We start from the raw sequence: 25,849 nt of genomic DNA on the forward strand, positions 1-25,849 counted from the left end.
TTACCTCAGTCCATTTCATTTTAATGCACACGGGAAGAGTCTGTAAGTATTGTTCCAAATGGTGACATCTGCTGAACATGACTGATGTAAACGCTGACTCATTACTCTTACAGATAAGATGCAATGAAAGCGTTGCCAGAAGACAAAATAGGACACTGAATCAATACAGACACAATGTCTCTGTACCGCTATAGAAGAATCAAGATTGCACAAAATAGAAGCAGAGGAAAAGCTACCCTAAACCATAGAACATGCTTTCAGACAATATTCTTTCATTGTGTGATGAAATGGGATTCAGCTGCAGCAGCATTAAGAACAAGTGGACTAAGCTGTTGAAATGGGGTTTGTAGCACTACTCTTATGGACTCAATGAATGGGACAAATTGTTATTCAGCTGAACCTAGACTTAAAGATGCCAGTGTACCATTTTTTAAAATTTATTTTTAAGTTTGTCAATGCTTTAAAAGATAGTTTGAATTTTAAGAATGGGTTTATTAATTGTGTGTGTTTTACCCTCAGTAGACGACTGTCAGCACAGCCTCTGTCTGGGCTAGGGTTAGGGTTAAAGTCAGTCAGGGTACTGATAAAGAAGCTCAACCATGTACCACTGTTCGAAAAGGTTTGGAGCAAAATGTACATTAGCCACTCAAAAAAAGGATTGATCTTACTTCTGTGGCACTGTAAATTGTTGAGTATTGTTCCTGCTAGCCTTAAAAAACCCAAGCATGTAGCGTCTTTAAAAAGTCTAGAAAGGGAGGTTTTGTTTCAGTTTAGCTCACCACAGCCCTTTTCTGACCGTAAGAGATGATTTAGAGAACAGAACTTTTACAGATGAGAGAAACCAAAAGAAAATGGTGTTCTGACAGCGAGGTGAAGCTAAAGTACTTTTTGTTCCAAAACCCATTGGGGTTCACTGTTTTCAAGTAGCTCATAGACCGTACCTACCATCCGTTTTGGACATTTTAACAGACTTTCTTGTGACATAACTAAGTTTAGTGGTTCAATACATTAAATTCACAAACACAAGATGCTCAAATGTTACTTTTCAATTATTAAGCCGTCTCTATTCAATGTTAAAATCAAAGCACTTCATATCTGGGGGAACACACTACAGGTCAACTTTTTACTGCTTTTTTAAGTCATCAGTCTCTTATCTTTGAATTATATTTAAGTTTATGTGTGTGTAGCATGTCTCAATTACAGAGTGTATCATTTAATTTCCCCTTGCGGGATTAAAAGAGTATATTTTCTTCTTCAACTCATAAGCAACATGTTTTTGTGTAAAATAAAAAGAAGATTTTTTTAACCACTGCAGTAAACATAGGTCAAGATGCAATTAAGCCTATAAGGGAAAAGATGTTACATGTGTTCTATTGTAACTGAATATGTGAGTACACATGGGGTTCATAATGCATTTTCTCTTAAACTTCATATCTTAAATCACCAGCTGTTTTTTCCATTAAGTCATGTCTATGAAATCATTATGAAAACAGCAAAGTTTATGATGTAGAAGTCACGATCTAAATAATTACTACAGTATACCTCCTCCCACACACTGCAGCTTAATGAGTCTGTTTTCCATCAGCTCATTACTGCACAGGTCACTCTTTGGTAATATACATCTGAGGAAAACAGTCATCCTGCAGTGATCAGGGGATATGAGTCATGCTTATCAGCTACATATATGCTATACCTGTTTGCCATGGAAGGACGTTTTTTGAATGTGTGAGTAAAGTTAGACTGGTACTAATTTATTCTAATAAAAAATGGATAATAGGTATATAAGATGTTGTAGATAAAGGGATGTTTGTTTGCAGTAGCTCTCCTTTTTAACATTACTTTGGTTAGAGCTAATGCACAAGAGTTGTTATAATGACAGAAATAAACCAATCATGTGTCTGAAACCATTTGGTGAGGAAGTCATGTGCAAAGCGCTGCTTTCTCATGCAGGAATAATTTCCCCATTATTTCCAGTTATAAAGTCATTATTACTGTGAAATGGAAACCTTTTCATATTTTCACAACATTAATATTTCCATGTTTCAGCGGCAAAATTGAAAAACAAATAGGGGAAAAAAAGTATTCATGATGCACAAAGCTAATGAGGCATTAAGGCAAAATGTCTTTTCACTCTAAAGTGCATCATTGTTCCAAAGCAACATTAAAGATATGAAAGTAATGAAGCTGAGGCCTCGCAGTGGGAGGTTGGATACTTTCATGGTATAAATTACATCACTGAACTTGAGTAGTGCCATGATTGAGTTACTCATTACAATCTAAGCTGATAACCAACAGCAGAGTGCAATTTGAAATAAATCTTCCACCTGAATGCATGTGGTTCACTGCAAAGTAGAGTGGGGTTCCTTTCATGGCCTGCAGTAACGTAGGGAGAGTTTCACGGCCTGTTTTCTATTTAAACACAGAAAAATCAACGCACACTAAACCAGATGATGAGCTGTTGACTCTCTTTTCACTGTGATACAAACATGAAAGCTGGGCGGGCCGTGACATGTGTGTGGCTAATACAGTATATGCTAGATTAGCTGGTATGACTAATATGAGATGACACCATTAAAGTGAATATGTACAATATGAGCGGATGAAGCAGGGATGTTTGTTTCTGTATTACAAAGTGTACAGTTAAGGTAGAGCAGTAAGGAATTATTATTTGTCTCTCAAAAGCATATTCTATATCTGTTTTATATATAACCTAACACACAATCAAATTTTGTGACAGGGCTGCTATACCATTGTTGGATTGAAGGATATTATAGACTGAATGAAACGCTTTGGTCACTTGTGATCATTAACAGCAGTTGAAGTTGATTTATTCAATGAAAAATTAAGATAAGATAAGATAATCCTTTATTTATCCCACAACAGGGAAATTTACATTGTTACAACAAAAGTGAACACAGTACAATTTAAAGAAAAATTAAAAATGTACAAAAAAAATAGATAGATACCACAATATAGATTTAAAAAAATAGATTTAAAAAAATAGATCAGCTGAGCTGCAGTTTTGACATATCAGGCATCATGGACCGTATTCTCACAGTGGTTATCTGCCTGTAACATCCCGCTCAAACAGATGAGCTCAAATGTTGTTATCATGTCGTTCTGCTATGTTCCAGGTTGTAAATCATTAAAACCTTGAGAATCTCTTTTTTAATTTAATCAACTCCTGATTGATAAGAAGCTAAAGACAATGGATACTGAAAATCCAGAGAGACATGAGGCCTTGTCATGTCGTTCTGCTAAGCAAATAATAAAACACGTCAGCTTACGCCAACTGCCAGTGTTTGGCACCTGCCTGTCCAACAGAAAACAAGTCAACTCTGCGTTCATGGTCAAAAGCCAACCCAAGGTTCACCCTCGTTTTGGAATGAGCTTTATCCGCTTAGTGGTTGGCCTCACTATGATTATATATTCTCTTATGTGCCGCTACATCTGAGATATGCCGGTTTGAAACACGTCCAATCACTGAATTGTATTCACTCCTAAACTCACCTGCTCACTGTCATTGGCTGGGGGAAACACATGCGCTTCCTGCCCAGAAACGTCCAGAAGTCAACTACAACACACAATATATCAAAATCCAGCCAGAGGACAGGCTCTCTGCAGACACAGTCACCACCACACATGTATGGCAGCCCATAAGTGATGGTTGAACGACATTACTTTTATACAAATCTATATTTTATTGTTCATGTTAAGGCTACTGACTCGACCTTTAACCTATTATTTAAAAGATAAGTTAATGTGTCGCCCTTTTTAAACATTAGTATTGGTGGCCTTACTGTGGTGTTGAAACATTACATTACTTATATTTAAAAATGTATTATTCAGCTCATTGAATTGGTGCGCATTGTATCTCGGGGTATGTTGGGTCATGAAGGATGCACTGGCTGGATCTTTTGTTGGAGGTGGAAAGGAGGATGCATTTGTCAGCTGCATTTGAAGAGGGCTTTAAATTGAACATTTGTCATTGACAGTTGATTTTGTTTTCAGAGTTTGTCAGATTATCGCTGTTTGCAACCCGAAACATAGCAGTACAGCATATTAACACCATTTGATGACACAGGACGATAGCCGATGTGAGAATATGGTCTATTTACTGTTTTTGTAATGAAGGTACTGAGGCAAAGTCAATATGGTTATTATGTAGCCAGTTCAAACCAGCCTTTTCCCCATTCGTCACACCCCTTTTGGGATATCTGAGGTGAAAGTGAAATAGTTGCCAAATAAATAAAATGCCCTTGTAATACTCTTTATATGCTTGTAAGTTTTCTATGGCACAGAAATAAGGACAGAAAGTCATCTATTTGCTTAAAGAGAGCTCAGGCATAGAACCATAAAATCAGTATCCTACAATGGATGGAAATGCTCCAACACCATAAAAGAGATAATTCAAAACAGGAGAAGCCTCCACAGAAAACAACTGTGCTCATCACATTGAGCACACACTACACAACAGAATGTTGTTCCTCTGTGCTAGATTTCCCTTTAGATACTCAAACTACACTAAACTGCCCAAATGAATGGGTGGGACAAGGCAATGATTTTAATGAGCACTGGCTTTGATAAGTGAACAAACAAGGGGAACAACAATGCTTAACTTGTGGTTTGTTTGTTTTTACATTCGAGTTACTCAGCAACCTTCTACAAGTTCAACCCTTGGGTTAACAAGTTAGTTTTAAAATAAAAACATTTCAACTTTTAAATGTCTGAAAAGAACTAAAACCATGTTTTATATTTGATTGTTTTCAACATTATTGAAGCTATTTGAATTTAGGTCACAGATATGTTTCATACAGTATCTTCCATTTAAAAACATTAAATCATATGCCAGAGATCCATGAAGTTTGCAAAAAGTTATCTAAAGCCATACTTGAGGCCTTCTAATAAAAAGGGTAATATCATTTCCACAAATAAAATTTAGTGTATAACTCTCTTGTGTATTTGATTTCTACCATAGTCATTGGAGAGTTTCTATCATCAGCAGTTGTGGTAATTTAACATGAACGTTTCCACAATGCCATATACTCCTCAATATCATCAAATGATGCATTCTATAACAAATTTGATTGAGAGACCCCTCTAGGCAGAACAAAACAGACTGTGACTTTTAAAGTGCAACATTAGCCAAGTTGCACTTTTTTTGTCTTAAGGGCCTTTCAGATAGACAGTGGCCCCTCTCAAACCATTCATTGCCTATGTGTTGCAGTGCAAGGCCACAATTGCATTGCCGTCCATGAATGTTACCAAATTTGAAACTTGGCTGTAGCGCTCAGTGACAACACCTTGCTGCGTCCAATAGGACGGGACAGCAAACAATGTCCCAGTTTCCTTAGCTCTGTAGTTTGAAGACCTACAGTACCTGCACACTGGTAAGAGAGCTATTGTTTGGAAATACATTTCCAACAATTTGGGCGAACTGGGTGTGTTTTAAAAAGCAGCAGAAATGTGTGTTGTGCTTGTGAAGTGGTCGTTATAGAGCTGCAGCTCCTAGATGAGCCTAAAGTCTCGCACATCCTGTCCTGCCCTAAAGATTTTATGAAACCCACACCCTCTTCCTCTTGGTCTTCTCATCCTCCTCACCAGAACAAAGACTCTGGCTTTCTACTGAATAGTGGAAAGATACATTGTGCGTCCAAGAAGTAGCTATTTTACCAACTAACATTTCAGTCACCTAGCAACTTGGCCTTTGATTTGTGGATGTGTGCACTCCTCCCCTGCCCTGCACCATATCCTGTGGCGAGTGCAGCACAAACCGAATCCTGTCTGAAAGGCCCTTTAACTTCAAGAACTCAGGATATCATTTTGCTGTTTCCAAATATATGTGCACTCTGTCGTGTCGATAAAATAAATAAGAATCTCAAACTGAGTCTGAAATTGCTTTTGTTGTGAGAACAACTGTTTCCTCACAGTGCAATGCAAAAGGGAAATGTTGAAAAGGTTCACAACTGGGAAAATTGAAACAGTCTTGAAGTTGTGGATAACAGTGTGTGACAGTTTAGAAAACACAAACACTGAGTTCAAATGTTTTTGTAACATCATCAGCTATTTCTAATCCTTTATTTTAGATGATTTTGGTTTAACAGCTGTTTGCTTGAAATGGATCCTTATACACATTGCAACATTTACTGCAGTTTACATTATTTTCTTTTGTACTCATGGCTGATGAAGTTCTCCATCAGAGTGCACAGCTCATACATATGAGGTGTAAATTATTGCATTAGTATTTAATTAGTATTTAACAGACTCACTGAGTGAACACTGCAAACACTTGGCAGGTGTGAGCGCAGGGTGGTACATGTTGTTTCTCTGCAGGCTGCTGTGAGTTTTATGGCATTTCCCAGAGAGAGAGAGGACTATGATGTCATCAACATGTGTCTCATCTACAGTTAAGAACCCATTTCCTGGTTTGACAGCTGAGCTGGGGATAAAGGGTCTCTGTTCTCATAATATAATAAAGAAAAAAAGTGTCCCTCCTAACCCGTGCCCTCCCACTGGGTGTTTTCTTTTCACACTGCCTCTATACTCACTCTCACAAGCATACACTCTGTATATGTATCATTTATCCAAACATAACTGTGAGACAGCTGCTGACATTTCATGGAGTAAACACTCTAAATCTTTTTAATTTTTATTTATAAAATGAAGTTGTGAAAAATATAGCAAGCATTCCTCGTGAATTGTAAGACATCCAACATACAGTACATAATAATATTTAATCTATTCTCCCTTTATGACAAAGCACGGGCATCTTACAACAGAGTCTTTACAAGACAAATAATTTAAGCACAAATGAAAACACAAAGAGAGGAAACATGATAACTATAAGCCGCTGGCTTTGTGCACAAGCTTAGGACAGTCTCTTGAATTACACGCACATTTATACAGCCTATAATATCAAAATAATCACAGAGAGTGTCCTTCAAAGAAATGGGTATGTTGCTTACATGAAAGCTCCTTTACGATATCTCATTCAGCTCCAAATATGCTGTGAGATAAAAAAAAAAGATGCTGGTACAACAACATTTGTTAAGATTCAAATCTACAAGTTAGTCAGAAAAAATGTAAACAAGCTTTACAAAGTCCTGAAGATGCTGATGTTATGGTGGATCATAGTTCTGCAGCCTTCAATTATTATATATATTACAGATTAAATGAATTTAAAGTACAATGCAAATAAGAGTGTTGGTTTATGTTTGCTACATATGTACCGCGAATACAAAATCCAACCTTTTTGTTTTGTGTATTTGTTAAAGAAAAATTACCTATTAAAAAAAGATATCGAGAAAATGTTCTTAATCAATGTAATTTTTCGAGGAAAAAGTTCTGTTGTCGGTCAGTGTTAGTAGATAAATGCACAACGTCATGAAATAAAGTAATCAAGCCAAGGATAGCACTCGTGTTTTTTTTTAACAGTACATGTCTGTCTTGTTTCCCAGATTTAAAATAAAATTTCACAATGGTGAAAACCTAAAAAGGGACAAGGTTATTTTCTCCACAAAAGGGTTTTTTAAAGGAACACAATGAACAGAGAAAAACGACAGTCTTTCAGTTTTTTTCCCTCGTCCACATGAAAAGTAGTCCATTGGTCCACATTTACATTACATCTGTGCAGCACCCTTAAATATCTTGTGTATTTTATCGGACTTGCTGCCCAAAGAGACAGAAAACAAGGTACGAATTATACAAGTGTATAATAAAACAGACCTTAATGAAATGTTTTGATACTGCAGAGAAAAATGTATTGCTGTTATGTTCAGAGAATCTTGCATACAAATGACAGTATTTAAAACAAAGATGTACATTAAAAATACATTAATGAGGCAATTAGGAAAGTCTTTTCTGAGATAAAACAGTATCTTGCAGTTCCGTTGGGCTTGTTGGACACATAGTTTTAACAGCAGAGTAATTCACCAGCACAGAAGCCTGGTGGAGTCTGTTTTTTGTTCTGCACGTTTTTTTGTGTGTATGAGTGTTTTTGTTTCCCCACATTATATAACATGCAGGTAGGTCGCTTTGGTGTCCACTCCTATCACATTTTTTGCGGTGCATCTGTAAAACCCTGTATCCCTACTTGTTGGGTTCTGTATCACCAAGGAACCCTGAGGACTAAGGTAGCGGTTGCCATAGATACGAGCCTGACCCATGACAATGAGTTGTGTCAGGTCTGGTGTCTCCCAGGTGACTGTCGCCCGGGGGGTCGCTATGGTCATGCATGGCAGCTCCACGGCAACACCAGGTCGTGTGTAGGTCACGGGGGAGGGGCCTGTTGTGATGCGAGGGGGGTAGGCGATGACGATGACAGGGACAGTGAGGACCGAAACAGATGAGGAGTGGATGCTCTGCGACCTGCAGGTGTAGGACCCACGATCGAAGACAGTGGCCTGTTGTATTGTTAGCGTTCCATCCGCTCCGACAATAAATCGTCCTGATTCACCACTCTCACCCAAAGACATCACCTTTCCACTGGGCATAGTCCAGGAGAGAGATCTCTGGGTGTATCCATATGTTTGGGAAGCAGGGCAGGGCAGGCAAAGAGTTTCTCCATTAATGATGCTCACCAAGGGGGCTGTCCTGGTGCTCAGTACTGGCTCGGAGGCAAGGCCAGTTGAGCGGAGTGGAGGGCCAACTGGATGAGGTACAACTGTTAAAGAAGGCCTTGGAGTAACTGGAAACCGTGGGTTTGGCACCTCATTCGAACCAAAGCTTCCTTGAGCAGGTCTTTCAACAGCTGGTGCCCTGTTGGAAGATACCTCAGAGACCTCCAGCTCCACCTGTATCCTGGACTCTCCTTGCTGACCTCTAACCACACAAACCAAGGTCCCACTATCACTCACCCGCACGCCTCGCAGCTCCAACGAGCCATTTCGGTGCACTGTTAGCCGGCTGCCATAATAAGGAGCTGGCAACACACCATTACCAGGCAGAAGCCAAGCCACTCGAGGGGGAGGGGAGCCTTGGGAGGGGCATGGCAGAATAACAGTTTGGCCTTTCATTGACCGCTTCTTCACTGTCGTTATCATCCCAGCAAGTGTGTTAGAAGAGTTTTTAGTACCTGTATTATGAGCAGCTGTGTTGGCACTACTTGAACCAGCACTTATCCTACTGTAAGCATTAATGGCTCCTGTATTTATACCACTACTGAACCCATTTTCTCTGAATGAACCAGCTCCATGATTAGACACACTGCTGCTAACAATTCCAACATTTCTTGAAATACCAGTGTTGGCATCATTGCTACTCTTTCCTGCAATAACTTCATTATTGTAAGTCCCGGGCTTCCTTTCAACAATATTTCCTCTAGCTGTGTTGTGACTGTTGCCCAGACTATTATTACCTCTTGTGGTAATAGGTCCATTTCTAGTTATTTCAGTGTTATCTGCTTTAAAGCCTATATTGCTAGCACCGCTAACCCCAACACTGATTACACTGCTACCAAGATGGGTTGTTATTCTACTGACAGGCCTGTTTAATGTACCTTGGCTATCACTCCTTTGGACAGGATTTAAGACACTGGTTGCTACACTAATGCCAGTGTTGGGTACAATGTTTCCCAACCTGCCATTATTACCACTATGACCATTATTGTTGCTGCCACCAAACTTGTTTGTGACTCCATTCTTAATGTTTTCCCCTGACCTACTGGCTGGCCCATTGCTGGTACTCCAACCTCTTCCTCCAGCATGTTGTCCATAGTTAGGAGACTCCACTACCAGGCCTATCACCATGCTCTTCTCCCCAGCTGAGTTGCCAGCTCGGCATGTATAATTTCCTGTGTCGATCTTCTGAGCCATGCGCACCTCCAGGGTTCCACCTGAAACCACAACAACCCGCTCAGAGTAAAATCTAGATCCCAAACTGTTGGGGATGACACGGTGTGTTGGCGAAATCCATGTCACTGTCGGAGTAGGATCTCCTGTGGCCCGGCAGGGAATAGTGGCAGTTCCTCCCAGAGGTACTTTAATTACATGGTAACTTCTGTCATCGTTGAAGGCTGGTGGGGATGTCATCATGATCTTTACTTTGACCTTGAATATTTTAATGTAAACAAAGGATTAAAACGTTTGAATATTTCAAGGTTAATTGCTAGAATTCAGTTAAATAAGTCATTTTCTGGAGACACTGTTCTTCTTACCTTCATGGTGTCTTTCCCTCCTTGATTCTCAGCATAACAGGTATACTCTCCTTCCTCCCCCATACCCACTGCTGGAACCAGTAAGGTCCCATTATCAAACACAGTTAGCCTCCGTGTTCGCCTTCCTCTTTCTTCCCCCTGCAAAACACTGTTTACCATGGTTCCATCAGGTAGGCTCCACTGGACAGCTGGGTCAGGCAGCCCTGATGCTTGGCAGTCAACCTGCAGGGTACAAGATCAGTGCTACATTTTAAAGTTGTTGATAAAAGTTGAACTTTGTTGGAGTTGTACACTGAAAATTACACAATTTCATGTTAAATACAATAAAGATCAAGGACAACAAATACCCACTTTAGTATAGTGTCCTCTTTCTTGCACTACTGCCTGAGTGACATTATTTTTTATTGAGCTGTTAAATATTCATGTGTGTGTGTGTTATTCCCTGAAGGCTGCTGCTGATGACTCAAAACGGGCTGTGACCTGACAAGTCTTTCTGTTCTTTTTGAATCAGAAAAAAGTGCTGAAATTTTGTCAAAAACAACCAAGGAAGGTTTTGGCACAACACCCAATGATAGCAGACATCCAACGCATATCACTGCTGGAACAGAAAATAGGACTCTAAAATCTCATCAGTGGATTTATTGGAGGTATATCGTTTGAAGCTCCTGTGAGGAGTTTTTCACTAGTTATGAAACAGACTAAAATTAATACTGATGCCTCTTTATGACCTGCATAAGAAAACAAGACTATAAGAGACAAGATTGATCATTTCTATTTAGTGGTATACAAGACCGGATAGGCACTGGACTATAATCTTGTCATTTTTTAACTGGTATTGAAAGAACCTGATGTTATCTTTATTTTTATAGACATAGTTTAATAATGTTCATTGTTTTATGATTAATGTGAATGACGTTGACTGTTCTTTTTTATGGCTGCAGTATGGGTGAAGAGCCCAAAACACATTTCCCACTTTGTGAGACACTTAATCTTGAATCTTGGGTAATTTTTAGTGCTTATAACCACTGCCGTCAGTTAGCTGTCAGAAATAGGGCTTCTTAGCACAATGCAGAAAACAGCCTTTTCAACAGCAAAGAATATGGACGAGTGATACCTTTAACTGTTTAAAGAAAGCAGGAAGACATTTTTGTATTTGAAGATATGATAAAACAACAGCAAAGAATAAGAGATACCGCTGTGTCCACAGGTGTCGCCTAAACAACACAGACTGAAATTTCCTCACAGGAGCTAGATCCAGTAACCTCATAGTTTTTGTAATTTGATGATTGAGTAGATATTATTATTGGGACATCGACAAGGATTAAAAACAATTCTTTACTCACCTTCAGTGGTTTGCCAAACAGCACCATCTGATCGTGTGGCTGCTTGGGTTCGATTTTGGCCGGCTTGGTAGCTACAGAGACACGCAGGAGGCGATAATCATCTGAAACCTTGTTGCGCGCAATACAGAGGTAGTCCCCAGCATCTTTTTCTGTGACTGTCTGAACTGACAGGGTGCCATTAGGATGCACCTTAAACCGTCGGTCGAAACTGAAATTCCAAAGTAGAGACACAAAGATAGAGAAAAGACTATACAATCAGAAACAGTACAAATGGAATAACTCAGAAATTTAAAAAAGAAGTGAAAAAAAGTGTACCTGAAATGCATGTCCACCAGTTTTCTATTGGGAGTCCTCCAAATGATGATGGGTGATGGGTTGCCAGTTACAGTACAGTGGAGCTGCAAAATCTCCCCATAGTGGATGGTAGATATGGGGGGTGTTGTAGAGACAATACGGGCTTTACTGAAAGGGGAAACAGGTGAGGGAGGCAGGGTTGAGGGTCCCTTTTTGTCAGAGGGGGTAGAAGTAAGTCTTGTGTTGTTTACAATGCCAATTGACACTCTGGTGTTATTTGTAGGCAAGGTGGAGAGTGTTCTGTTGATGTTGGCCAAGTGTGTGGGGGAGGAAGTGACTGTTTTATTGATTTTGGGAGGTGAGTTAGTGGGATTGAGTTGGTGAGGAGGAAAAGAGAATCGAGAGGAGCTGGAGGAGTCAGGCAAGTTTCTGGATCTATCAAAAAGTGATGGAGGGGGGAGTCTGAATGGATTTGGAGGTTGGCTGGGGATTGGAAAGTTCTTTTCTTCATGGAAAGAAGAAGAAGATGGTTTTTCAGCTGCAACTGCTCTTGCCCTTTCATGTCCTGCCCCACCCTGTGTTCTTTCCACTTCAATTTCCACCCTCACCGTTCTTTTATCAGCTCCAACAGCATTACTTGCTGTGCACTCATAATTTCCAGTGTCTTTAGGCTCAACTCTCCGAATATGCAGTGTCCCATTGGGCAAGACAAAAAGATTGCCATGGAGAAACTGGGATGGTCGAACAAGAGTCCCATCCGGGATTCGCCATCGCAGAGTTGGTTGTGGGGCACCTCGGGCCGAGCAGTGTGCATAGACAGGCCTCCCCGGAGACAAGAGCAGGTGTTCATCTCTAGGTTGCTGTATCACCGGGGGCAAGGAGGACACGTGTACACGCGCTGAGGCGCTGGCGGCACCTGCTGAGTTGGAGGCCACACAGCGATACACTCCTCTGTCGCTTGGTAAAGTTACCGAGATATGGAGGGTTCCATTTGTGTCCATATTGATGCGACTGGCCGAGGGGGAAGTGGAGGTGAGGACAGAACGGTCAGGTAAAACCCAAGAGAGCAGAGGGGTGGGAATGCCATCTGCCTGGCACTCTAGGTGCACCGCTCCACCCTGATGAATGGTCGATTCTCTATAACTGGCCAGTTGCATCCTAGGGGGGCGTGTCCACACTTCAAGGGTTGTTAACAACCTACCATGGAAGACAAAGCAGGCACTTACTCAATATAAAATTACATAATAAAATGAAAACCCTTTCAAATAGATATTTAAAACAGCAAGATACTTTATGACAATGGGCAAAAGAGTAATCAAGAATCTTGGGATATGCTGAGTTCAAGTCACAGAAAATCATTGGGACAAACACTTAAATACATTTGTATGGACATATTTCATAAAGAGAGTAGAATATGACTTAAGGCTGCTTAAAAATGTTACAGGGGACTTTAAATATGTTTGTACCTTAGACGTACAATTATTACGTTTAAATAAAGTAAATAAGCAGATTACAAGCACCTCAAATAAACATTTAAATGAAAACAAACCAAACTGTTAATGTAATAACACACATTTAGGAAACACCAAAAGGCCTACACAAAGCATCCAAGAATCCTGAGCAATTGTATAATGTACTCAAGTTTCACACACACATACTAATTTTACAAATTGTATGAACAGATTGTATATAGACAGAATTGCATATGACTTTAGGCTGCCTAAAAAATATGATTCAAGTGGCCTGTAAATGTGTTTTCACTTGAAATAGATTAATTTGTTTCACAAATTAAGTGGGGAAATAGCAACAAAACACACATAATACTCAGTAATTAGATTGCAGTGTGCCTCAGGCCTGTGTAATTTATACTGAAAATATTGTGTCCGATGGTCATTATTAATGAATGGCTCAGTATACACTGCATTAATATTCATAACAGGTATTAGTAGTCTCACCTGTCACGACCCAGAAAGCTGTGTGCACTGCAGATGTATGTGCCCCTGTCCTGCTGCTGAACATTCTGGATAACAAGGGTGCCATTTGGCAAGACCTCAAATCGCTGAGCCCTGGAGTGGATTGACATCACTGCTCCTGAAAGTCAAAGAGAGAGAGAGAGGTAATCAGACAGACAGCACAGGAGAAAGCGGAACTGAAGAGACAGAGTGGGGAAAACAGAGACAAATATGGAAGGAAAGCTGTAGAGTGAGCAAAAGACAGAGGAAAGGAGGATAAGGGACATGCAGAGTGACACAGCGTAAAGTAGAGTCAGTGATGCAATGCACAAAATGTTCCATTACTTTCTTTCAATATGCCTTTCCCACATGGCAAGCAAGAGAAAGGGCTTCTGTGTGCATGTCAGTGCGTAATGCTGGTGTTTATAGGTTATTTCATCAGTGTCAAATGATTTCACATCCGAAAATGTTCAAATCAGTGACTTCAGAATATAAAAACAAAACTTTGTTTGTAATGTATTCCACAGTCTGTAGTTTTTAATCAAATAAATGGCAGGTTTTAACATAGATGACTTAACTCTGAATAAAAAAAAAGCATTTTTATGTTTCAGAGCGTAATCAAAAATAAAGCCCCAGAGCCTGGTCCCGAGAACAGGTTTACAGAGATAATCTTTGCCAAGTTTACATCAGTCAGTGAACTAGATTAGACAGTCACGTACAAGTATTTAATGTCAACCTAAATTTAAGATAATATTGAAAACTGATTTTTACATTTATGGATAAAGTTAATATATTCTAAAAATGGCTATCAAAAAAAAAAAAGGAAAGTAAAGTTGCTGCTCTGTGAGTACCTGTGGCGACTTTGGTCCATGTGATAGAGGGCTTAGGCTCTCCTTTAGCTTCACAATCCAGCCTGGCAGTGCTCTCTGCTGGGAACGACACAGTCCTAATGTGTGGATCTGCAATCCTCGGTCTGGATTTCACAACTGGTTCCTATGATAGAGGTTTAGAAAACAGATAATAATGGCAGAAAAGCAATGACTAACAAAGTAACAAACAGTAGTTACAACATAGTTAGAATGGATCCAGTACTGATTTTCATTTTACTAGTAAAAACTTTAAATGAACATGTGATCTGAGAACTTTAGAGCAGCATACAGCAACATACAGGATTGGCTAATAGCAAAAATGATAAATCAACATCACAACAATGTTATAAATGAACAATCTTTTAAAACATACTCCCAACCATAAAAAAAGACACACTCAAACTTTGTATGAGCAGCTTGATTCCAAAAAGCTACCTTACTTTAAAACTGTAACAGTATAGACATTACTATGTAGGCTTTAACATTATTGTTAAGTAGCATCACATACTTATTCAAGATTCAACATTAACTTTCTTAGGCTCTTCACCCATGCTGCCGCCATAAAAAGACAAGAATCAACATTGTTCGCCTTAAACATAAAACAAAGACATTATAATGTCCACAAAACCTAAAGAATATAAATGATATCTAGTTATTTTAAATACCAGTGCAAAAATGTAAAGACAATTTATAGTCCAGTGTCTATCCTGTCTTATTTGCCACTATTTAAAAGTTATTGCACTACTGTGATCCCTGATTCAGAATCATCAATGGTGGACCCAAAAGGCTTAGTCTGCAGATGCTTGCCAACAGAAATCCAGACATTAATTAACAATTGATTTGTTTCAAATCCCTGGGGATTAGGCTTGCGTAACACTTAATGTTGTTAGTTATGGAACATGTGTTTTTCATCTCTTCTTTAGTTCACTGGTAAATCCATGAAATCGAAGATTTTTCAGAAACATCCCTCAGGTTTAATAGCAGGTCATGTAAATACGGATAAGACTATTTTCAGATCTATTGTGCATTTCTGCTAAGCTGTTGCCCCAGGGTTTGCACCGTTCTTGTATCTGTGTGTGTAGGTGCTTGTGTGAGAGAGTCTTTGGGTTTGACTGTGTGTGTATTGTTATGCAGCACTTTCTCTCCAAACAGAAATGATAATTTGGGTTTCCCCAAGCTCACAATAAAGAGCAATATCTTTATACTGTATATAAGTACTGCAAACTTAATTTAAGAGTGACTGGACAAATTATTAGTTAAAGACTGAATGCAGAAAGTTGTTATAGGGGAACATTAAAAACATTTGCAATTAATGAACAAATAAAGAGCAAACAAAGGTCAAAGCTAGGCACTTAGTTTTGTTGTGAAGTATGTGGGTGATTTAAGACCCATTATTGGTAAAGATATCCACAAAATAGCAATGTTGTGTTATTTGAACTCACCCCAGGGGCGACAGGGAGCGAGGAGGAGGGGGGCCGGAGTGGCCTGCCGCTGTGTGAATCAGGAATAGAATTAGCTCCAGGGTTCTTCCATTCAGTGGGGGGTCGACTCTGGTTTGGATCCCTGGAAGCATGCTTCCATCTGGGGTCAACTTGGCCAGCGCTTGGCCTCTCTTTGGGTGATGCTGCAGTAGGTGTTGATGTCATTCTTGTTGTGGTAGTAGAAGGGGTACTGGATGTTGTAACTTGTGTTGTGGTGGGAGAATGTGTGGCTGATATTGTAATTCTACTACTTATTGTAGGATTGGTGGTTTTGGTAGTTGTTGCAGTAGTAGTAGTAGTAGTCGTAGTAGTACTCATAAAAGTAGTAGTAGTAGGGTTCAAAGTTGTGGAAATAGCGTTTGACAACACTTTAGTACTAGGAGCTGTAGTAGTAGTAAATGTAGTAGAAGGGCTGGTTGAAGAAGTAGTAGTGGTAGTGGGCAAAGTAGATGTTAGTATAGGAGTTGTTGGGGTAGTAGTTGAGGTAAGAGTAGTTGTACTTCTGGTAGGGCTAGATGTTGGAGTAGTAATTGTAGTTTTAGTAGATATGATGGGAGGTGGAGTCATGGGACTAGTTGTAGTGGTAACAGGAAGTGTGTTCTCACTATCTATTGCGGTAGATAGACTTTTACTGCTTCCCATAATATTAGAGTGAGTGCTCTCTAGAGTGGTTGAAGGACTTGTTATTTTTACAGTAGTGATGGCAATTGTCACAGCACCGACGACTTCGGTGGAAGCAATGGAGGAGGGAGTGGGCGACACAGAGGCCAAGGACTGGGAAACATATGGTACACCCAATGAATTCCTCTTCGGCTCTTCACTGTGTTTGCTTGGTGGTCTATCAACATGTTTGCCTGATGTCGTGTGTATATGTGTCTCGGTGTGTGTGTCTGGCACATGTGTCTGTGCAAAGGAAATGGCAGTGTGGGAGTGAGTGGGTGCTGGTGTGAGTGTGCTGATGGGATTGGACTCTGCAATGTCAGGGAAGTTAGCAGACTGAGTCATCATGTCTATATGTGCCTTTGTGTGTGTGGAGGATAATGAGGTGGTAGAGGAAGGAGGGGGAGTTGCTGAGAGGGAGTCAAAATTTGAAGTGAAGATACCAAGACTGTTAGAAACAGGGGGAAACAGAGAATTTATTGGGGCAGTCCTTAAACGCTCAGCTGGAGACGTGGTTGATGACACCAGCAGCAACGTATCAAGTTGATCTGTTGTAGTGTCAGTTTGTGACCTAGGGTCAGGGAGAGGTTGTGTTGGACTAAAAGGTTGTCCCCTCTGTCTGTTGATGATTCGTCTTCGCTGTCCGATCCTCCTGCGAGAGTTCCAAGGGCTTTGAGGTCTGGAGTTTGGAACCAAGTTAGGAAAGATACCCTGCCTGGGTTTCTGCGGCCTGGTTCTCGAAAGGCTGGGGTTTTCTTCTTGTTCATTTCCCTCTCTAGCTTCAGGGATAATTTCATTTCTTCCTGGGATTGGTTTAGATGTGACTTGTTCTTGTCGTGTTTCTGGGTTTGTCACTGTCTCTGTTGGTTTCTCTGTGTGTATGTGTGTCTCTGTCTCATTCTCTATATCAGTCTGTGTTTCTCTCGACCTATCTGTCTCTTTCGTTATCTCTGTGTCTGTTTCTGTCCCAATGTGTGATGGCATTTTTGTCAGATCAGTGGGAATGGACTCTGAGCCTTCCTGTTTTAGATCATCGCCATCGACAGACGACCCTTCAGTTTCTGCTTCGACCTCTGAGGCCTCAGTTCTACCTTTATCTGTATCGTCTCCTCCCTCATGTCTGCTTTTTCCCTCTGCTTCAGCTGTGGCTGTCCCTTCTGCAATGGGCTGACTATTATTAGTCTGAGCAGTCTTTTGTCGTATCTTTTCCAAGAGGTCAGCCCATTTCTTGGGATCTATCCTTTGTTTGTTGGTGGTAACTCTATGTCTGTTTTCGAAGCGATTTCTTCTCTTGTCAGTGGATGATACAGGCCTCCCTCCTCTTCTCAGGGGGCCCTCTCTCATAAGTCCACGTCCTCTGGGTTGTCCAATCGGATGACGTCGGTTTGGTGGAAGTTGGAGAGGCCTTTGATGTCTTCTATTGCCAATAGTTGTTTTCTCTTCTTCCTCTTCATCCCCTGATCCTTCCTCTTCTAGGCGTAATAATGGAGCTCTAATTCTGGTGGACCGACCAGCCGCTGATTGTGGCCCTCTTGAGAATGAATTCTTTAGTGAAAGGGGATGTTGTGACTTTAATTCCAGCTGCATGGACATAGAATCACTACCATACTGGTTGACTGCAATGCAGCGGTAATGCCCAGCATCCCTCTTGGTGGGGTTAGGCAGAGAGAGACTCCCATTTGATTGCATTGTGACCCCCCCTGATACAGCTAATCCTCGACGTACTGTGTTTCCATCTGGTAACACCCAACTCAAATAAGGCAATGGTGAACCAGACACCTCACAAGACAGACTAATGGGTTCCCCAACAGCTCCTTTGGCAGGAGGTCCTACATGCTCTCCTGAAGGTGGAATCGAAGACTCCTCGACTGCAAGGCGCAAGGGCATTACATCTACATCCCTGCCTGTCCGTGCTATGCAGTAATAGATCCCAGCATCTGAAAGCATCACTTTATGAATAAGTAAACCTGAGTTTGAAGCCAAGAGCCTACCGTCTAGGTTGTTGGAGGGGGAGATAAGCTTGGATCCATCTGGGAGAACCCACTCTACTTTGGGGCTACCAGAACTTAGCAGAGGGCATGGTAGTTCCACTTTACTCCTTGCTACTGTTGCCAGTGCTGTGATGGTATGATTAGTTGAAATCAGCGTCCACGGATGAAAAGCAGGGTTGGATGTTGAGGAATGAGAAATAGGGTCAGGATGAGCAGAAACTCTTGTTGAGTATATGAGTTGAACTTTGATTCCATTAGACTGTGCTCTGTTTAGCTGAATGCTAATTGCTGGCTGTAGCAACCATTGTGGCATAGCTTTAACAGAAGCTCTGACCCCCGTGTGATAATATCCGTCTGTCTCTACTGTCTGCCTGTAGCGGTAGGCCAATGCTGGGGCTTTACTCAGCATGAGCTCCCTCTCCAGGCGAACTGCTGTTTCACTATAGTATGCTAGTATCCTCCAGAGTTTCTCATAGCTCTGTCTCTCCACAGGGCAATCCAGAGAGAGGGACAAAGCAAGAGGGAGAGGGGAAGAAGAAGAGAGGGAGAGATCTGGGGGAGGTGCAATATCCTGGGAATCAGAAGAGTGAGTGATGTTGCAACTCAGATCAACACTGTTCCCCTGTTGGTCAGACAAACCCAAAGAGGCAGTGCCTAGAGGCTCTCTGAAGGATTCTCTTGACTGGATTTCAATGAGCTCCGTCTCCAAAGGTGTGACTCTTCCAGGGGAGATGATCACAGGCGACTTGCACGGTAGATCAATCTGGTCAAACAACCCCTGCCCTTGAAGGGATTTCGGTGAGGCACAGATTGGACACTGAGGCCCGCCAGGACATTTCATGAATCCTATTAAAAGACATAGAGAAAGAGAGATCATTTTATTTTACAAAAGGCAGCCGTACTATCTCTGCATGTGACATAATATTATCCCTACAAACATATTACTGCACATTTCAGCTATCTGCACATATTGTGTCATATATTAGTCATGCCAGCTGTTTTAAGCCCTCATTAGGTCTAATATCTCTTGCTGATTCGACACGGTTACTTCATCTTCCCATAAATCAGAAATAGGCATCACTTCATTCCAACACACCAATCATTAGCCTATATTTCATCTGCCGGCACACATCAATGCTGTCATCACGGATTAGTCACGGCAGGTTATGTCTAGCATATCAATGAGAAACATTTTCTGGTCTAGCCTTCTTTCACATCTCAATAACGGCATCAAGACTGACTGGAAGAGATACAGAAAAGAGAGGAAAGAGAGGAGTGTGTGATGAAAAGTAGGTAGAAAAATGTCTGAGGCACCAAGATAACAAAACCAGATATATTAGAAAGGGCATCCATGCCCTATTTTCATAACCTCACTGGTTTTAAATACTATATTACAACAGGATTTTTTAATCCTGTTCATTTTCACATGCTTATTTTTTAATTCTCCTTTAGTCTCTCAACCATATTGTTGCATCTTAGTTGAACTTGCTCAAAGGTACAGCAAATCTCAAACATAAAACATGTGGCAGACAAATCAACAAATGAAAACATGTTATATTACAGATGTTACAGTCACCTGGATGAGCCAGACTCCATGTTAGAAACCAATTCATCCTACAGTCACAGCTCCATGGATTGTCCTGCAATACAAGAGTCTCCAGTAGAGGCGCTGTCGCTAAAGTTTCGCTGGGTAAGGTGGTCAGACTGTTGTTGGAGAGGTCTAGGTGTCTAGAGCAGGAGAGAAAAAGGTAATATTGAGATGAAGAAGGGGAGGGACAACTCAGAGGTTGAAACAAAGTCAAGGAGGAATAGAATAATTCATGAAAAGAGTGGGAGTGGGCAGGGAAGTAGGTGACAGGTTGGGTTGAGTTCATCCATCATTTTTATCATTTCCATCAATGTTCAATGTTCAGAAAAGTGATGTAAGTGGATGAAAAAGTGTAGAAACAATATGATACACAGGCTTATCTTATTGATTTATTTGCCTGTATTCCAAGAACCAGCAATGGAAAACTTTATTTGAATCAAAAAAAACTTAATTTTCTTTTAGAAATCAATAAGGTATCACATTATAACCAATTCCAAAACTTTAGAAAAAAGTGCTTTTGTTTGGCCTCAGATTGGCATATTTTCAGGGATTTATTTACTTATTTTGATGGTCAAGACTGCACAAATCAGATTATTTAGGCTAGAAGCACAAACCAGTGTTGGTTTTTTTGTAAAAACCGATTGTTGTGTCTTGTTTGGAAAGGTGTAACAGACTTTTCAGACTAAATAAGTTCTTACTGCCCTTGCCACTATCAGGATGCTTTTCAGTAAACACTGAAAATATTGTAATTCCGCAACTAATAAATAATACATTACGTGCTTTAAGTGCTAGAGCTCACCTGAGTGTAGAGAAGTAGTATGTATTCAGCAAAGAGAGCGTGCACAGAGTGTGTGGGTGCAGCTGATGCAGCCTGTTCCCTTGCAGACGTAGCAGCCTGAGGCTAGGCAGCTGGAGCAGGGCCCGGGGGTGGATGTGCTGGAGGAGGTTGTGATCCAAGTACAGGCGCAGGAGTGAGGTCAGGCCAGAGAAGGTCAGAGATGAAGAGATCTCTCTCAGCTTGTTATAGCTCAGCTTTAGTATCTGCGGGGGCGGAGGAAATGGAGTGAGCGGGAGAGAAGAGGGATTAGAAGAGAAATCAAATGACAGACTTCAAGGCTGATGAAGAAAGCATGCTATGAACATAAGTCTGACGCTGGGCTCCACATGCTTGTCAATCAAATTCATGATATATGATAAGAGGGGAATGAGGATGAGGAGTTAGGTGAAATATTCTATGTAAGCAGAATGGCTCAAAGCTAAATTTCAAAATACATGCAGCACCATCTCAAATGTAAAACTCAGGAAATAGCCTACAGTGCATAACCAGGCGATTTAACCTGCCGCAAGTTTATTGGGTCAAAGCGGGATAACTGAAAGGATATTTCAGCACTTAGGGTCTTCAACTTTTCAAATATAAAATTTAGCCCTTTATCATCAGCAGAAGGCTCTCGGGAATCTAAAGTTTAGAAGGCACACCATGAAAATCAGGTTTGAGGACTGTGGATTTTGCGAGGATTATGATAAATCTGCTCCCCAGGGAGGCTACTTAGCTGGAAAGGCTCCAGCTGCTGACAGATCTAGCACGTGAAGATGTCAGCCCATGGAAATATGGTTCGTATTATCACACAATGGCAAAATATATCAGCATCTGCCTGGGAGATGAAGGGAACAATTGCTGTTTGAGTAATATCACTTCCCCACGGAGCGCTGACTCTGCCCTAAGGTTGCTGCTAAACTGTCCAGTGTGTTTCCTGTCACTGAGCAGCGAAAAGAATGATGGTCCCATAAATTATAAATTAGCTGTACAGAAATTAGGAAAAATGTGAACAAAATCTTGAATACTGTTATAATAATTTGAATACCGGTTTCACAGATCAAATGCATAACTTACTCTTTTATGAGTCCATTAGTTATTATACAAATGACAGCACGATTAAGGCACATTAATCAATGTAGCATCCCGTTTGTATTGTTCCAAACCCTTTTGACAAACGTTATATATCTTTATAATCCCTTCATCACTCATGTTAAAAAGTCATATCTGTTCTGTCAAAGCATCTAAGCATGTTTATTATCGCTCATAGTTAGGGAGCGATGATAACTTATAACTACAGTCAGACTAATGTTTCAACTTGCAAGCATGGTCCTCATGGTCCTTCCTGCCTGAAGCTAGAGAGGTTTTTTTTTCTTTTTTTGTAGAGCACTGCTTCAGTTTTGGTTTTCACATCTGTGTCCTAAAAAATGGTGCCAAAGGTCAAATATGTAAGGAAACACTGGTTTACTGTCTCCAATAACAGTCGGAATACTTCAGCATCAATAGTTCGTTTATGCAAAGGTCAGCTCAAGACAGTTTGATGTAAGTTGCTACTATAGATGCCAAAGAGAAGGGTATATGTTAGTTCCATGAAGTACATTTGTAAAACAAGAAGAAGCAGAGCCATCTGTTGCATCCCCCCAAAAAGAAAAATATCATCCATGCATTCTTTGCTGCCTATCGTGCCATTTGCTATTTTATTTTAAATTACCTCTTTCTTTTCATTTTTAGTAGTTTGCCATTTTCGTAGTTGCTTTCCTACCTGTAATGATTTCAAATCTCTGAATACTGCATCTGGAATATGGTGGAGGTCATTGCTGTGGAGCATCAGGAGCTCCACTTTCTTTAGCCCCGTCAGAGAGGTTTCATGGATCCTGCTGATGCTGTTGAACCTATGATAGTACAGAAATAGTATCATCCAACATAAGTCAACAAACTGTAGTATATCCATGTTATCTTATTAGTTAACCAAAGTTTGATATCTTTTTTGCAGGGTCAATAAAAGCACTTCTTGTACAGGTGTGTGTGCTAATATGAATTCTCTTACCCTAAGTTCATGCGGCGTGTGTGCACAGGCAGGCCAGGAGGGATGGCAAGCAGGGAACGAAAAGTACAGTGGACTTCACTGGCCTGGTAGCAGTTACAGCTCCTGGGGCAAGCCTGGCCGGTAGGCAACACAAGTGTCAGCACAAGGAGAGTGAGCAGAGCCCCCGGCACACACACACTCCGACACATCTTCACTCCTCAAGAAGAGAAGCTACACTGGGATTATCACTGCAAAGGAGAAAAGGGAAGTCAAGACTGATAGAGAGCAGCGAAAAGTCCCATGGTGATATGTCCAAAAATGTACAGTCTCTGTCTTTCTCCCTCTCCTCTCACACACACACACACAGATACACACACACAGATACACACAGGTCAAGTCAGTTTTAATCATACAGCCCAAAATCATACAGCTGACTCCAGGGGATTTGCTGTCTGGACAACACCACATACCTCCCTATCCTTAGACCCACACTAGAGCCATACAGCATAAAAAAGACACAGCACCTGTCTGAAAGAAAACAGACGTTCGCGCATGCGTATTCCTATTAGGTTGACAGAATGACAGTATTATTTGCGTCACATAAATCAAGGTTCATGTTGAAAAAGGCGCATGAGGATTCATCTTTGAAGTGAGAATAAAGAAGAGCTGTCATATTAGACCACACAGACACTCTCTTCCTCTCTCTCTCTCTCTCTCTCTCTCTCTCTCTCGCTCTCTTTCTCTCTCTCTTTTATCTAATCTTACTGGAGCGCACAAATGAATTCAAAGCGTTAGAATCCATCAAACCAACTGTGGAGCGATACCTTCGAGCCGCTTTTCAACTTGAGGCTGATATTCAAGTAAATGAAGCACCTTGGCAAGACGCTCCCGAGATGAAGAGATTACTTTAATGCACAGTCACGGTTGATAAGAGCATACCTTGAAATTCCTTTGGTCCGGAGGAGTCAGCTATTTGACGGAATTATTCATTGTAACCATGAAATGCTGATTTTAGTCCAACTGCACGGTTCAACAATTAAGTGGTTTATTCACCCATAAACTCCAATATTGCAGAACTGCAAAGAAGATCCCCCCAAAAAAAGTTCTCACATAAGTTGTCACTGATGAGAGCAACAAAAATGTCAAAAGATGAAAGGAGAAAAAAAACCGTCAACTCCTCAAAATAATGTATTTTTAGTAGCATCCAACAGGTCTCCGAGTGCGTCTCTGGAAAGATAAAAGTAAGCAGGCAGGCGCGCAATATGCAAACGTCTGTTGTGATTGTGCGCGCGTGTGCATCTGTGTGGATAACTGTGGATGTGTGTGAGTGTGTGTTTGAGCTTAGGGAAAGGGGACTGCACTGGAGTGAACTTTGTGTGACGCTCAGGCGGAGGGGTTTGTCCTAGGAGGGGCTTTCTGGAAACACAGAGGTAACAAGTTACAGCTCCTCTCAAACCTTACTCACTGAATTCAATTTTATCAAATCCTTTTGATTTTAGGTGCTTTTTTTCTCATGTGAATACTTTTTTAATGTTACATTATCTGCAATGTTCCTGTCTCTGCATTAAGGTATGACAAAATCCTGCATTAGTGCCCTCTTTGTACTCTTGCAGGAATTAACTGCAGTAGTAACATGCAAAATGTCCTCCATCATGTATTTGAGGTTTTTTTTATATTTCTAAAAAAAAAAAAAATCACTTAGATTTAAAATTCAAAAATAAGATCTGTTACCCTCCTTGGGTCTTTAAAAACATCCTAATTTCCCAAAAATAACCCAGAGGTCATGACCTCCGTGTCCTCAATTGTAGTTTTATTTCTAAGGTTATTTGGGGGCAAGGCATCCACCTAAAAGTGCCAAGTGGTTCAGTCTCTGTTTTCAAAGTTTGGTCCAAAAAGTGACAACTTTGGGTATCCTTTTACAATGTTTTAGAAAAGGCTCAAGCTTTATCCACTCTATGCCGATTTGGCCCGATTCAGATTTTACTGACAGTGGAGTAACAACAAATACTGGACTTCACTTTGTTTTTCAGTAGATTCAGGTAGTTAAGATTCTCAAATGTGGGTTAGGGTAAGTACAACAGGGACTGAGCTCTCCTAAGAGTGAAATTACCCAGATTCCCAGGCACTCCGTGGCATTCACACCTCCTTCTGTGAGACTTAAATAAAAAGAGAACAAAAATAGACGGATCCTCCTCAGCTGTTGTCTCCTGCAGACACAGTAACCCCCCCCCCCCCCCCCCCCCCCATCACTCTTCTTTAGGAGCCTACCTTTGAATAAATGAGGGTGTTTCTGTTTTTTTAAATTCACATAAGGTCTCATGTACTGGATAAGTTCATACATGAGCTGACTTAGCTTTTTCTCACTTACTGAAGACAGAGCAGAAATAGAGAGCAGCAGCAGATGTTAGTAAGTCATGAATGAATTCTCACATCAGCTGTCTGAATAATGGATTGTAAAATTAATCTTGAATGACTGTTTATCCCCCCAGCTTGACAGCCGACAAGAGGAGATCCGTAAATATCTTAAAAGATGTGATTTGATGCTTAACAGTCACCAGCTAGTATCTCTGATGATTTTCAACACTTGTCTCTGCAGGCGATGTCTGTAAAGTCTCAGCAGATCTCATTCTGCACTGATTCCCTGGCACTGTGATGTGGCTGCGGAAAGCATTAGGACC

At 40.8% G+C, this 25,849-nt stretch overlaps 1 protein-coding gene across 1 annotated transcript; it reads right to left on the bottom strand.

Annotated features, from left to right (window-relative positions):
• Positions 1-7,291: 7,291 nt before the first annotated feature.
• LOC132987289 (matrix-remodeling-associated protein 5-like) lies at positions 7,292-24,455 on the bottom strand. The gene is made up of 12 exons (XM_061054252.1): positions 24,111-24,455; positions 23,193-23,419; positions 22,908-23,037; positions 21,131-21,372; positions 20,320-20,471; positions 16,054-19,589; positions 14,594-14,735; positions 13,746-13,881; positions 11,812-12,987; positions 11,497-11,704; positions 10,154-10,375; positions 7,292-10,046 (listed from the first exon to the last, which is right to left on the bottom strand). The coding sequence occupies exons 2-12, from the start codon at positions 23,378-23,380 to the stop codon at positions 8,010-8,012; spliced, it is 8,169 nt and encodes a 2,722-aa protein (XP_060910235.1). The 5' UTR covers positions 23,381-23,419; positions 24,111-24,455; the 3' UTR covers positions 7,292-8,009.
• Between the last annotated feature and the right edge of the window lie 1,394 nt (positions 24,456-25,849).

The sequence above is a fragment of the Labrus mixtus genome, chromosome 13 (genome assembly GCF_963584025.1).
Source record: "Labrus mixtus chromosome 13, fLabMix1.1, whole genome shotgun sequence".
Classification (NCBI taxonomy): domain Eukaryota; kingdom Metazoa; phylum Chordata; class Actinopteri; order Labriformes; family Labridae; genus Labrus; species Labrus mixtus.

Bases quoted from the DNA above. Each gene is read 5' to 3' on its own strand.
- LOC132987289 (XM_061054252.1), bottom strand. From the start codon at position 23,380: ATGTGTCGGAGTGTGTGTGTGCCGGGGGCTCTGCTCACTCTCCTTGTG. The intron at 23,038-23,192 runs GTAAGAGAATTC...GTACTATCATAG, and splicing joins ACACGCCGCATGAACTTAGG to GTTCAACAGCATCAGCAGGA. The intron at 13,882-14,593 runs GTACTCACAGAG...TTTGACTTTCAG, and splicing joins ATGGACCAAAGTCGCCACAG to GAGCAGTGATGTCAATCCAC.